Genomic DNA, 15,645 nt, shown 5'->3' on the forward strand with positions numbered 1-15,645 from the left:
AACTTGTTTAATCCTGTTCAGCTGGTTGCTGTTAGGAGAGGTCATTAATTGACTTACTCCTTACTAGAATGCCATACAGCCTCTTCAAGGGATTGGCCTAAATAGCCAAGTGGTTATGGTACTGGGTTTGTAACCCTAAGATCAAGAGTTCAAATCTCACAATGGCAAACTATGAAACAATGTAACTTCATCTGAAACAGATGAAAAATGGGTTTATACTCGAAAGAGTTACCCTGGAATTCCCTAAAAAGGGCTTGGCCTAAATAGCCAAGTGGTTATGGTACTGGGTTTGTAACCCCAAGATCAAGAGTTCAAATCTCACAATGGCAAACTATGAAACAATGTAACTTCATCTGAAACAAATGGAAACAGGTTTACTCAAAAGAGTATCAAGAGTTCAAATCTCACAATGGCAAACAATGTAACTTCATCTGAATAGGAACAGATGGAAACATGTTTGTACTCAAAAGAGTTACAGCCTCTTCAATGAGCACCTGCAGGCAGTTTAATCAACCCAACAGTGATCCTCAAAGTGTCTGTACCTAATGCATGCTTCAATTCCTTTACTAAGATGATGTCTTGCCCTAAAAGGGGGTTAAATCAGCATTGCAGCCTAAGACCCCATCTTGGCCACCTCAGAGGCCCTATAGCGCTTAAGGTATCTGGGAAAATTGCCCTATAATATGGAATCATTCTTCAAACCATTTTTTGGTATGTCATACATGTTAGGTTAATTTTTGTGTTGCTTTATGTGCTAGCTATATAATGTTATGGTGACCATTACTCCAACTTTAAAATAAATGCCTAAATTCACTATTTCCTCCTTACATTGTTACGCAAGAAAAACGTGCAACAGTTGACGTTTCTGATGACTTCCTCTTTGATCTGATACATAAAGATAACTAAGCCTTCAACTTCCTCTAATTGAGGAGTTTCTCTCTGTTGTACAGTATATAATGAGTGAAATTCTTATACTGCAACTGAAGGTAAGCATTTTGTTTGATTTTTTTTTATAAAATATTAAGTCACTTAGCAAAATGTTACTTAACTTTGTGGTTTGGAGATATTTTTAAACAACTGAAAAGTTCAGAGATATTGAACAAGTTGAATTATTTTAAGCTAAGGGTGAGACTGTGTGACAATAAGTATATATGCAGCAAAAGATGGTCAAGTAAAATAATATTGATACTTAATTTTCCTGTATAAATGAGCCATGGAATATTTAGTACAATAGCAATTAGCAACTGCAATTTCTGTCCTTCTGCACTTTAAGCAACTACAAAGCTCAATGGAGCTTGGCCTGAATAGCCAAGTGGTTATGGTACTGGGTTTGTAACCCCAAGATCAAGAGCTCAAATCTCACAATGGCAAACTATGAAACAATGTAACTTCATCTGAAACAGATGGAATTGGGTTTGTACTCGAAAGAGTTACAAAGCTCAACGGGGGTTTGGCCTGAATAGCCAAGTGGTTATGGTACTGGGTTTGTAAACCCAAGATCAAGAGTTCAAATCTCACAGTGGCAAACTATGTAACTTCATCTGAAACAGATGGAAATGGGTTTGTACTCAAAAGAGTTACAAAGCTCAATGTCATGAGGTATCTGTCCCCCTAAACCCATACTGCAAGCTGCACCCTGTCAAGTTACAAGAGTTGATGCACATGGATACATAATACACTTGAGATTGTTAAAAATATAAATTTGTTACAGATTAATTTTATGAAGGTTTGTAGGATTCTCTTTTTTAAGAGAGGAAAAGCTACTGGTCTTCTTTCAGAATAAGATTGTGATGTGTAGTGTGTGTGAAATTTAACTTTTCTAAAATACTACTTTCTTTTAAATTAATCATTTGTGGGATATGGGCATCACTGGCTAGGCAGCATTTTTTGCCCATCCCTAATTATCCTTGGTCAGGGGAAATTGCTGTGGGTCTGGAGTCACATGTAGGCCAGACAATTTCCTTCCCTAAAGGACATTAGTGAACCAGATGGGCTTTTTTATGACAATCATTTCATGGTCATCATTAGACTTTTAATTCCAGATACTTATTGAATTCAAATCCCACCATCTGCCATGATGGGACTTGAAGCCAGGTTCCCCAGAGAATTACCCTGGGTCTCTGGATCACCAGGCCAGTGACAATACAACTATGCCACTGCCTCCTCTATAAATTGTATCGATTGCAGAGGTGCAGAGGGATCTGGGTGTCCTAGTGCATGAATCACAAAAGGCTAGTATGCAGGTACAGCAAGTAATTTGGAAAGCTAATAGAATGTTATAATTTAATGGAAGGGGAATTCAATACAAAAGTAAGGAGGTTAAGGTTCAGTTGTACATGGCACTAGTGAGATCACATTTGGAATACTGTGTACAGTATTGGTCACCTTATTTAAGGAAGGATGTAAATGTGTTGGAAGCAGTTCAGAGAAGGTTTACCAGACCTGTAATGTCTTATGAGGAAAGGTTGGCCAGACTGGGTTGTATCCGCTGGAGTTTAGAAGAGTAAGAGGCAATTTGATTGAAACATAAGATCCTGAGGGGTCTTGACAGGGTGGACGTGGAGAGGATGTTTTCTCTTGTGAGAGGATCTAGAACTAGGGGTCATGGTTTAAAAATAAGGGGTCGTCCATTTAAAACAGAGATGAGGTGGAATTTTTTCACTCAGAGGGTTGTGAGTCTTTGGAACTCTCTTCCTGAAAAGGTGGTGGAAGCAGAGTCTTTTAAGGCAGAGGTGGGTAGATTCTTGGTAAGCAAGGGGGTGATAGGTTGTTGAAGGTACTTGGGATGCAGATTTCAGGTTATTATCATGATCTTATTAAATGGTGGAGCAGGCTCGTGGGGCTGAATGGCCTACTCCTGCTGCTTCTTCCTATGTTTGTATGATCATATGATTATCTTACAAATCATAAATAATTTCTTCATTATTCTTTTAGGTCTCATTTTATGGGCAGCACTTGGCTTCAGGTTGAATATCCTACAAATACTTAGGTGTGGAAGTTGGTATGTGTTGCATTTGTTCTTTTGTATAGGCATTGATTCCACTGCTAAATTATTGAGCCCTTTCTTTGCCATTGCAGACGTGTAATTAGGGTTCTAAGGTTGTTGAAGGACACCATTGAGAAATCAGTCAACAATGACTGTGGTACTTTGGATTCTTCAGCAGCCCCCACAGTTAATTTGAAAAAGATGCTTTTGTTAAAAAAACATCTTTTGGAGACAGAAGGAGGGCCAACTTCATGGGAGTCATGATCAATTCCACCCATGGTTTGCTTCATATCTTGGATTTACCTGAGGGTCATTGCCAGTGAAGCAGACAGCACAACATTAGGTCTTCAGTAGAGTGAGCTGCCTGCAGAGGTGTAACCAATGAGTATGTTGATGATACCCAAGGATCAAATTCCATCAATCCTCAGATGTCTTGAACCAGGCACATGCTGAAGGTGCCAACACTAGCTCAGACCAAATTCCAAGCTTTGCTGCTGAGGCAGAAATAAATAATTTAAACTCAAAATTAATGGAAAAATTAGTTTTGTTACGAAGTTACCTGTTGGGATTCAGATCAAAGTTACAACATACTGGTGTATTGGCAAACTGTACTGTACGGTAGGTAAGGTACAGAGTTAGTTTTCACATGTACGCTGACGACACCCAGCTCTACCTCACCAATGCCGCTCTCAACTCCTCCACAGTTGCCAAGTTATCAGACTGCGTATCTGGCATCCAGTACTGAATGAGCAGAAGTTTCCCCCAGTTAAATATTTCGAAGACTGAAGCCTTTGTTTTCAGTCCCCACTCTATTCCATAGCTACTGACTCCATCACTCTTTGGTAACAGTCTGAAATTAAACAAGTCTGTTCTTAACCTTGGTGTCACATTTGATCCGGAGATGAGCTTCTGATCTCATATTTGTGCCAGTACTAAATATTGCCTATTTCTACCTCCACAACATTGCCCAACTTCACCCCTCCCTCAGCTCACCTGCTGCTGAAACCCTTGTTCATATCTTGTTATTTCTAGACTCAACTATTCCAACACACTCATGGCTGGTCTGCCATATTTCTGCCCTCTGTAAACTTGAGGTCATCCAAACCTCTGCTGCTCATGTCTTAACTTACAGCAAGTCCTGTTCCCCCATCACCCTGTGCTCACTGACCTGCATTGGCTCCCAGTCAAGCAAAGTCTCGATTTTAAAATTCTCAGCTTTGTTTTCAAATCCCTCCATGGCCTTGCCCTTTCCTATCTCTGTAATCTCCTCCAGCCCAAATCTCTGAGATTGCTGTGCTCCTCCTATTTCATTGCTCCACCATTGGTGGCCATTCAGTGGCATCAGCCCCATTCTTTAGAAGACCCTCCTTACACCTCCAGCTCTCTACTTGGCTTTCATCCTTTAAGACACCCCTTAAAACCTATCGCTTTTTGCCCAAGCTTTTGGTCATCTGACTTAATATCTCCTTATGTGCTTCTGTTTGTTTGTTTTATCCCTTGTTTTACAATGCTCCTGTGAAGTGCCTTGGGATGTTTCATTACCTTAAAGGTAATACATAAGTATAAGTTGTAGTAGTTGTTGTAGTTCATGAGCACATTTCTGTCAGTTCTTCAAATGGCAAGATTCCAAACTCTTAACTAGGGAGCATCTTCTTGAAAAAAAGTGTTTATCAATCTCATTTTTAGTAGCAAAGCCAGAAGAACTTTATGTCATTTGTAATATTGTGACATCAGAATTCTTTTGGTGCAATTTATAGAATTGGCTCATGTGTTTGCAAACCAATGAAAACAGATATACAAACAGATCTTTCAAGAAAATAATGTCTGGTTAAGAGATTTTAAATGCAGTGGCCTGGCAGGAAGTTTGGAAATTACACATCCCCTGACTGGCAGTTCATCAGTAATACTGAAATTGTTCATGACATGGAAGGAGAGAACTTAAAGCACAGGGAGGAAGGGAAAATGGCAGAAACTGTGACTAAGATGCTGCCAACAACTGAAATCCTGCTTTACATTTTCCTGCTGCTAGTAACTGGGGCACAAAGCGTTTCTTGATGGAAGATTATTCTTGTGCTGTTACCTTTGCCAATATGGATTTATACAAAGCAGGATATGTTTGATTAAGCTAATTGAATTCTTCAGTGAAATAGTCTTCATTGTTCACAGAGGGTCTAGAAATCAATGCCCTAATGTAGAAGTTCCATTGCTTGCTGACTCATATAATGCCATCACCTTTCTGAATCAGGAGGCTTGGGTTCAAACCCCCTTCTGTGACTTAAACAGAGACTCTTGACTTATCCTCAGTAACGTATTGAGGAAATCATGCTTTACTGGAGTTGCTATCCAAAAGGTGTCAAGCTAACTTTGAGTAAGACATCAACTTATCTAAATCGATGTAAAACATTGTGGTACATTTCATAGAAAAGCGCAAAGTTCTCCAAGTGTCCTGGCCAACATTCCTCCTTCAACCAACAAGATCAAAACAGAAAACTGGACATTAATCTTGCCGATGATCTAGTACCTTACAATTTGCAAAATAGCTCTTACATTTACCTGTATAATGAAAGTCACTGCACTTCAAAAATTATCTGTTTGGAAGAGAATTGTTTTGTAACATTGCTGAGAACTATGATAAGGTTCAATATAAAAGTGTAATGTTTTTTCTTTTTTAATCAACTAGGAAAGGAAAGCGTGCAAAATAATTGTAGTTTTCTCCATGCTATATAAACCTATCAAGACGAGTTTCACTTTGAAGTAAGTGAGGAATGCTTCCGTGCCACAGCATATAGGACTCCCATAACCTGCACCAGGACAAGATGAGGTCGCTTTTAGCCCCTGACAATAAGAATCAACATGATTGCCACTCATTCCAATACTGAGAAACCTCATTGGTTAGTCTGGCCTGTATCAGGCACCCATTTGGGCCCGTCATCATAATTTAACACCAATAGATGCCATTACATAAGTCTGTGCTTAACAATGGCTGGATAAAATAGCAACTTTAGAATAAAGCTTAACTTTCTCCTTTTATCACTATGCCCATTGCCAGACTTGTTATTGTCAATTGCCTAGTCAAACATATGTAACAGATGTAACGCATATCAAAATAGTAATTAAAAAGTGTTATATTTGCATTTGTATAAAAATGTTAGTTATGAAGATATCTTACTCATTTCTTGTGAACACATTAATAATAAAGTTTAGGAACATACAAACATCCAAAATAGGAGCAGAAGTAGGCCATTTGGCCCCTCGAACCTGCTTTGCCATTTGATAAGATCATGGCTGATCTGTTTGTGTTTCAAATTCCATATTCCCATCGACCTCCAATAACCTTTATTTCCCTTGCCTAACAAGAACCTATCTACCTCTGCCTTAAAAATATTCAATGATGCTGTCTCCACCGTCTTCTGAGGCAGAGAGTTCCAAAATCACACAATCCTCTGAGAGAAAAAGCTTCTCCTCATCTTTGTCCTAAAAGTGAAATCTTAATTTTAAAACTGTGCTGCCTAGTTCCGGACTCACCCACAAGAGGAAACATCCTTCCCACATCCACCTTGTCAATACTGTTCAGGATCTTATAAACTTCAATCAAGTCATCCCCCACTCTTCTAAACTCCAGTGGAAACAAACCCAGTCTGTCTAACCTTTCCTCATAAGAGAACCCACTCATTCCAGGTATCAATCTAGTAAGCCTCCTCTGAATCACCTCTAATGTATTTACATCCATCCTTAAATTGGAGACCAAAATTGCACACAATATTCGAGATGTGGCCTCACCAATGCCCTGTATAACTGAAGCATAACATCCCTACTTTTATGTTCAATTAATCTCATAATAAAGGATAACATTCCATTAGCCTTCTTAATTATTTTCTGTACCTACAAATTAACTTTTTATGACTAATGCACCTGAAAACCTAGATCCCTTTGCACCTTAGAATTCCGGAGTCGTTCTCTGTTTAAGTAATACTCTGCTTTTTTATTTTTCCTGCCAAAGTGAACAACTTTACATTTTCCTAGATTATACTCCATCTGCCAGCTTTTTGCCGACTCACTCACCCAACCTATCTTTATCCGTCTGCAATCTCCTTATGTCCTCTTCACAACATACTTTCCTTTCGATACCTTCCTACCTTCTAGAGAGGCGCTTCTGACATGTCTTCCTTTTTCCTTAACCGAGGGTTTCCCCAGTGACTGTGGTTGACAGAACACTTAACCATATCTGACCCATTTCCCGCAACTCTGCCCTCACTCTTTACCCTTCCTCCCAGAAATATGATAGGGTCCCTCTTGACCTCACTTTTCACTCCACCAGCCTCCACATTCAAAGCATTTTCCTTTGTCATTTTCGCCAACTCCAGCATGATAACACCACCAAACACCAATGATTTTCTCCTCACCCCGCCCACCCATCAGCATTTTGTAGAGATCATTCCCTCCATAACATCATGAGCCTCTCCTCCATCATCCCCAACTCCTCATCCCCTTCCCAAAGCACCTTCTCATGCAATCGCAGAAGGTGCAACATCTGTCCCTTTACCTCCTCCTTCCTCACCATCCAAGGCCCCAAACATTCTTTTCAGTTGAATGATCCAGTAAAGCCCAACACAAACTGGAGGAATAGCACCTCGTCCTGTGATTAGGTACTTTACAGCCTTCTGGAGTTAACATTGAGTTCAACAACCTCAGACCATGAACTCTCTCCTCCATCTTTACCCCCTTTTTAATCCATTTAAAAAAAAATATTCATTTAAAATTTTTAAAATCCTTTTTCCTCTACAAAACCCCAACCCCTATCCAAACCCCACACAGAGGGTCATCTTCCATTTGTTTTTATGATTTTCTTTCACAGAGCGCTGACCCTTGTTCTGCTATTAACACACACTATCTTACCTTTATGCCACTATCAGCACCTTATTTAGTCTTTAACAACACCATTAATACTTCCTTTATCCTGTGTCCATGACATCTTTGTCACATTTCTTCTTAGCTCCCACCTATCCCTGACCTTCTATTTTGATCCACCTGCTCCACCCCCTCTTAAACAGTATAAAATCCATCACATTTCCACTTTTCTATAGCCCTGGAGAAGAGTCTTACAGACTCGAAATGTTAACTCTGTTTTTCTCTCCACAGATGCTGTCAGACTTGCTAAGTTTTTCCAGCATTTTGTGTTTTTATTTCAGGGGCTGGGGGGAGCGAGCGCAAACCTGATTGGCGCCCCCAATTGGGTCCGTGCCACCATTTTATGTGGGCGGGCCAATTAAGGCCCGCCCAGCATGACGCGTGCCCTGAAGCACTGAGGGCTCCCTGTGCGGGCTGGGTTGGTGGCTGGGGGGTGGTGGGATTCCCTGAGTCCGAGTCTGCACTCTTTCGTGCATTCACGCAAAAGAGTGCAGAAATCTCCCTGAAGAACAGAGGCACTTCAGAGAGATCAGTTTGATATTTGAAAATTTAAATAAAGGAAAAAAAAGCTTTTAAAACATGTCCCCTCATGTGTTACATGAGCTGGGATATGTCAATGAATTTTAAAAATAATTTTTATTGAAATTTGAAACACTTCATGAAACCTCATCCCGCCCATGGATGAAGTTTCATGAAAATTGTGAAGGCCGTTTCAGTTCTTTGCCTGCCCGCCAACCTTAAGGTTGGATGGGCAGCTCATTTAACTGTTGTAATTAGTTTTTAACAGGCCTTAATAGGGCTTTGACAGTTCAGTGGGCATGCAGCCGAATGACGCATGGTAACGTTGGAATGCCCGCCCGACGTCACTGAATGTCATTTTATGCATCGGTGAGTAGGCCCCGGCCCCACTCGCCGACCAGAAAATTCTTCCCCAGATTTTCAACATCCACAGTGTTTTGATTTTATACTTTCCTACCTATCTTTGTTTCATTTGCAAATTTAGCTACCATGCCCTCAGTCCCCTCATTTAAGTAATTGATATAAATTGTGAAAAGTTGAGGCCCCAGCACAGACCCCGGTAGGACACCACTTGTCACAACCTGCTAATCAGAAAAAGACCCATTTGTGCATACCCTCTTTTCTACCAGCCAGCCAATCACTATCCATGCAAATATGTTAGCCATATGCCTTTATTTTCTGCAATAACCATTATCAAATGCCTTCTGGAAATGCAAGTGCAGACTCCTCTTTATCTGCAAATCATGTTACTCCTTCAAAGAACTCCAATAAATTGGCTAAATAAATAAAGCTCACTTAGCTCTGGGACAGGAGTAGGTTGGGAGTGTTTGACTGTGGTGGTAAACCTATTAAACTGCAGTGCAGGTGTCCTAAGGTGTGCTCAGGAAGGATGGAAACCTTCTCTAAAGCAGAAGCGTTTACTCACGAGAAACTGTATATTCCCATCCCTTCTTTTGTTGTTTACTTTGCATTAACAATACTTCCTTGATTGCCCCAAACCCAGAACCAATCCCTCTCAGGCATCCTATAGCCTGAATAATTCAGTATAATCCAATTTAAGGGGCTCTATTGATAGCAATTTAGAAAAAGAAAAAGAAATTGGTGTCATGAAAGCATTGTTTTATGTTTCATTTTACATTTTCTTCTCTTTTCCTTCTCCTCTGCTGGAAATGCTATCCTTGTGCTAGACAATAGTGCTGCAAGCATTGACAACCCTCCAGTACTTCACCCATCTATCAGGTATCAGTTTAGGTCAAAAATGTTGTCAGGTTATTCAAAAATGGAGGCCAGCATAATTAAGCCAGATCCTGTTCTCATCCAGTATTCAGTTTCCAGCAGAAATTACAGGATAGAAATCCTGGGGAAAAATTTTCCCCCGGTTGGGGGGAAGTGCAGGAGCAGGCGTGGGCAGGTGCACCTCCGATCAGTGCCCCCATTCGGGGCGTGCCGCCATTTTACATGGGCAGGCCAATTAAGACCCACCCAGTGTGATATCAGCCAGGAAGCACTATGTGATCCCTGTGCGGGCAGGGGGGATTCCCTCAGCCAGGAGTGCGCTCTTTCGCACATGCGCGCAAAAGAGCACACTGATCTCCCTGAGGCTAAGTATGCTTTTTCTGAAGCCTGCCAGGGCTCCTGGCCTGCCCACCAACCTTAAGATTGGATGGGCAGATCCATTAATGATTTTAATTAGTTTCTCAATGGCCTCAATAGGCCGTTGACAGGTAGGCAGGCGCACAGCTAACGTGGCTGCCCCCCACCGACCTGAAAATGCAAATGACGCAGGGTGAGGTCCAGAGTTCCACCCACCGTCACCCAGCATCATTTTACTTGTCGGTGAGTTGGGCCCGAACCCGCTCACCGATCGGAAGACCCTGTCCCTGATTATCTTTTTTCTCTCTGACCCGGGGCTATTGCAAGAATCATATTGCAGTACCAGTTGAAATCAGTCAAGTAGGCACAGACCAGGATTGAAACCTGAGACCTGCTTCTTCCTACAGCCTACTGTTATATTAAGCAGTACATTTAGCCACTGGCCCATTGGGAGAGCTTATTGAATGTTTTTCTGAGAATTTGGGCAGGAGGCCTGGGCAAACAATGCCCTGTCTTTAAGCCCCAGAGATTTGAAAAATTATTTAGGCTGACAATTCAATGCAGTGCTGGAGGAGTACTGCATTCTTGGAGATGCCATCTTTTGGATGAAATAAGTAAAATATCCCATGCCAATGTTTTAAGAACATAAGAACAAAGAGCAGGAGTAGGCAATTCAGCCCCTTGAGCCTGTCCCGCCACTCATTATGATCATGGCTGATCTCATTTCAGCCTCAACACCAATTTCCCACCCTCTCCCCATAATCGTTCAACCTGTTACTAATTAAAAATCTGTCTATCTCCTCCTTAAATTTATTCAATGTCCCAGCATCCACTGCACTCTGAGGTAGCAAATTCCACAGATTCACAATCCTTTGAGAAAAGTAATTCCTCCTCATCTCAGATTTAAATCTACCACCCCTTAGCCTAAAACCATGGCTTCTCATTCTAGGATGCCTCACAAGGGGAAACATCCGCTCCACATCTACTTTGTCTATCCCCTTTAGCATCTTATATACCTCAATTAGATCTCCTCTCATCCTTCTAAACTCTAGTGAGTATAGGCCTAAACTGCTCAATCTCTCCTCATAAGATAAGCCCCACACCTCTGGAACCAATCTAGTGAACCTTCTCTGAACAGCCTCCAATGAAACCACATCCTTCTTCAAGTAAGGGGACCAAAATTGTGCATAGTACTCCAGGTGAGGTCTCACCAATGCCTTGTACAGTTGCAACAACACTTCCCTATTTTTATCCTCTATTCCTTTGGCAATAAATGCCAAAATTCCATTTGCCTTCCTTATTACCTGCTGTACCTGCATACTAGCTTTCAGCTAGTTTGAAGTAGAGCAGGGGAATCCTGGTCGATATTTATCCCACAACCAACACCTAAAAATTGATTATCTGTGCACAATCACATTGCTGTTTTTGGGACCTCGCTGTGTGCAAATTGGCTGCTTCATTTGTTTATTAACGGTGACTACAGTCCCAAAAAAAAGGACTTCATTAGCTGTGAAATACTTTGGTACATCCTGTGGTTGTGAAAAGCGTGATATAAATAAAAGTCTTTCTATAGCTGACTGCTCTCCTCATCCATAAAATGGAAAGTTACTTAATTCCTCAACAACATTTTCACTTCCCTTATTACCTTGTTTTTATTCTAGATTCCCAGCATCTATGGTGTTTTGCTTTTCTTTGACACATTTGTCTAATGGCAAAGTTAGTTTACAGCTTGCAAAACTCCATTTGCATTTTATCTGTGCTTTATTTTTTTCTTTATTGGTTCTCAACAGGGATGTTAAGTGAAGGTTTCATCTGTGGAATTCCTTACTGGAATGAAAATGAAAGTGAAAACAGAATGAAACGGAATGAGCAGAAGCAACAAAACACTTCAGAGAATGACATGGTTCAAGAGCTGACTTCCGTCAGTAACTTTAGGCATTTCTCTCACCCTGATATACCTAATGGAGCTCTATCACTTTTTCAAAGGTGTAAATCGATTGGCAGATCTTTCAGATCAAGTGCACAGGGAAAAGTAAATGCACCCTCACTACAGGTCTCAATGGTGGCACCAATTGCAAGGCAGAAGTCTCTTGTTGTAGATATTCCAAGAAGCTCCAGTGTGAACAAGGAAACCTATTTGGTTCCGTCATGTTGTAAAAGTATTTGTGATAATTACAATGACCTACAGATTGCAGGAGATCAGGTGCTGCCAATTAATTCAGAAACATCTGGCCTGACATCTCAGAGCAGCTACGAAGCAAATATGGTCCCATTCTTGTATTCGTCAGAAATTCCACCGCCAATGGAGTCTCCTAAACTATCAGCAGAGTTCCCAAACAAGCCAGCCAATAGTGACACTTCCTGTTGGCGAATTTGCAGCGCTAGAGACAAGAGCATCATCCAGCACTCTCAGCCACTTACCAATTCAATGCTCAATGACTATCTTGAGCAGAAGGTTCTAGAACTGTATAAACAATACATAATGGACAGCATGGTAAGCAATGCATCGCCGACAAAAATCATGGAATCAGAACTTGTAATGAGTAACGTTGACCAAATTAGCATGATGATATCACGAGAGCAGAATATGGAAACTACAAAGGCGAAGGACATGGTTATCAGCTGCCTGTTGCGACTTGCGAGTGAAATACAATCGAATGAACTCAGTACACCAAATTTACAGATATCTGCTTGAAAGCAAAAACAGTTCAAAAATTAGGTTATCTCAGTTTTAAGTATAAGTTATGAAAGATAATTGTTAAATTTGAGTGAGAATGTCATTTGTGGCTATGCTTATGATTGAACAGGGAGCAAGACATATACAGGATAGGGGGCTGAGAGGGTGTGATAATGATTTGAATTCTGATGGTTTGCTTTCCTGTTGCTGAAAATTGTTTGAAAACTGTATTACAATAACTTTTATCTATGTTGCACCTAACCTTCCCAAGATACTTCACAGGAGCGTTGACAAATGAAACTGAACTATACAAGAAGATGTTAGGACAGGTGACCAAAAGCTTGGTCCAAGAGGTTTTAAGGAGTATCTTGAAGGGGGAGAGAGAGGAAGGGAATTCCAGACCTGAGGGCCTTGGAAGCTGAAAATACGGCCAACAAAGGTAGACATATTAAAATAGAAGATATACATTGGCCAGAATTGGAGGTGCACAGTGATTTCAGGTGGTTGTAGGGCTGGAGAAGGCAACAGAAAAATTAAGGAGTGAGGCCAAGAGAATTTGAAAACAAGGATGAGAATTTTAAAATCAAAACTTTGCCATTGTGTGATCTAGCGTAGGTCAGAGAGTGCAGCGGTGATTGGTGAATGAAATTTGGTGCAAGTTAAGATACAAGTAACAGAACTTCAGGCAAACTTAAGTTTATGGATGGAAGCTATCCAGGAGTGCATTGAAATGGTCAACTCCGGTGGTAACCAAATGCATGGAGGAGGATTTCAACAGTGAATGAGCTGCAAAGGTAGATGAGTTTGGTGCTGCTATGGAGATGGAAATAGACCATCTTAGTGATGGCGTGGATATGCAGTACTAAACGTTATCTGGCCCCACCCGCCGCTGGGATTCTGTGGAGCTGCCAAAAGTCAATGGGCTTTTGGCTGGGCTGCCAAATCTCCTGGGGTGTGTTCCACCATGCTGGGGCCTGAAAATCCTGGCCCAAGTTTGTGAGGAGTCTGATTCAGCCTTAGACAATTGACATGGAGAGGGATGGGTTGGCTAGTGTACTCTCCCACTGTACTGGTCAACATTTATCCCCCTACCAATGCTTAAAACAAACTATATTGTCCTTTATTTCAATGCTTTTTGTGGAACATCACTGTGAGTAAATTGGCTGTTAAGTTTCTAAGATTAATACGGTTTAATAGTACTTCATTGGCTGTAAAGGACTTTGGGTTGTGTAAGGTGCTATGTAAGTTCTTTCTACAATCTTTCCTCATTTTCCTAATTTTCTGCTTGGCAGAAGCCCAAATGCACAGGCATCCATTGTTGGTGGACCTTCCTTGTTGCATCCACCCCACACAGACTGGAGGAGACACTGCCAATAACCATTCAGCCACTGAGAAAGGTAAAATGGTTTTGTGCAGCAACTAAAAGATCCTGATGATAGAAAGCATGATTGCTGTGCAGAACTGGGCACACTTTCTTCACCTACTTTTGGGGATAAGCTACTTCTGCACTGTTGTACCTTGAGAATGCTGGGGCCATGATAATGATCTGAACATAGAGAATCAAGAATCAAGCTCAATCACTTCAGGTGGAGTACACTCTGTGAGCACCATGTCTAACTTGGATTTGGGGGTGGTGGGTAGAGGAAATTTAGCCCCAATGTTCCCCATTTTTTCCAAAGAAACTTTTCAAGAAAGTGATAGGGACAATAATATTGCTTTAAATACACCTTAACATTAATGTAAATAGTTTGGTGTTTAACATTTAAAACTGCTCTGAACAACTTGAAGTTCATTTTTGAATTTTAAAGATTGCCTGAGTCACGTGTATATCAAGTCATGCAAGTTAAAATGTTACCTGTTTGAAAACTTTCATGTCACAATGGGTTATAATACTGTCCCTTCATCTCTGGGACATGGGGTAGAATTTTATGCTCAGCTTGTGGGTATGTGCTTGACACGCTCAAGCGTGAAATAGTGCACGATGACCGAGCACTCGTGTAATATTTCAGTCGGTGCAAGCGCGCGAGAGTCAGCAGCGCACCTGCCAATCATGGCTGCCCGCCAACTCAAAAATTCTACCCATGAAATTGAATCCAGTTGCAAGTGTCTTCCCAATTCAACGTGGGCTGCAGTGATTCAAGATGGTAGCTCACCACCACCTTCTCAAGGGCAATTAGGGATGGACAATAAATGCTGGCCTAGCCAGCAATACTTCAAGTGGATACAAGTCAATTGCAGAAAGTTACCCCTTATGTTTGCACAAATTTGCAATCTCAGGGAGATGGTGTTGCCAGCAAGCAATATCAGTGCTATAGAAACTGAAGCTAGAGTGCCTCCAAGAAAGAATAAAAATTAGATTGGTTATTCCACAGGTATCTCACTTATACTAGACATAACATTATTTTAGTTTGATGTTATGTGTTGCCCTCAGTGAAGAGATGTGCTGTATGGCTTGCAGCTATAAAACTGCAAGTAATTCACAGACTGGACAAAGAATTGTTAGACATATACTTAGAGCAACAAAATGCTCTTAAAAATAAAATAATGTATATTGGACTTTACAATAAACAATTCTTATTTAATGGTATTTTCTATTATGTGATTATATAATTAATGAGCATTAAAAAGAAGATTGGATTGATTCCTGATGGGGAGGCAGTAGCAGAAACTAAATTTAAATAGTTAAAAGATAAGGCATGGTCTAAATGAGTCTTGAAACAGGATCTTGAATGCCCTTTTTCTTGAATGTACATGCTTTTAGGAATTACCTTTGGTTATATTATGATTTGATAGCCATTACAGAGATATGGCTGCAGAAGGAAATGGATTGGGACCTGAGTATTGAAGGGTTCAGGCTACATAGGAAGGACAGGAAGTAAGGGAAAGGGGCAGGGGTGGCTCTGTTGGTTAATGAGTGTATTAGCACAATAGAGTGTAATGACTTAAGTGCAGGAAACCAGGA

The 15,645-nt window shown here is 40.8% G+C and overlaps 1 protein-coding gene across 2 annotated transcripts; it reads left to right on the forward strand.

The window, feature by feature from the left end:
• The first annotated feature begins 918 nt into the window (after positions 1-918).
• LOC121290752 (TLR adapter interacting with SLC15A4 on the lysosome-like) lies at positions 919-15,431 on the forward strand. Of its 2 annotated transcripts, none has more exons than XR_005945874.1 (2): positions 919-986; positions 2,935-3,007. XR_005945874.1 is itself a non-coding variant. In XM_041211632.1 (2 exons), exon 2 carries the CDS (start codon positions 11,799-11,801, stop codon positions 12,699-12,701), a length of 903 nt encoding a protein of 300 aa, XP_041067566.1. In that variant the 5' UTR covers positions 924-986; positions 11,797-11,798; the 3' UTR covers positions 12,702-15,431. The 2 variants fall into 2 exon arrangements, 1 of the variants encoding a protein (XP_041067566.1); XM_041211632.1 differs by lacking the exon at positions 2,935-3,007 and adding an exon at positions 11,797-15,431 and having other exon boundaries at positions 924-986.
• The last annotated feature ends 214 nt before the right edge of the window (positions 15,432-15,645 follow it).

This window comes from Carcharodon carcharias, chromosome 18 (assembly GCF_017639515.1).
Source record: "Carcharodon carcharias isolate sCarCar2 chromosome 18, sCarCar2.pri, whole genome shotgun sequence".
Taxonomy (NCBI): domain Eukaryota; kingdom Metazoa; phylum Chordata; class Chondrichthyes; order Lamniformes; family Lamnidae; genus Carcharodon; species Carcharodon carcharias.

Bases quoted from the DNA above. Each gene is read 5' to 3' on its own strand.
- LOC121290752 (XM_041211632.1), top strand. From the start codon at position 11,799: ATGTTAAGTGAAGGTTTCATCTGTGGAATTCCTTACTGGAATGAAAAT.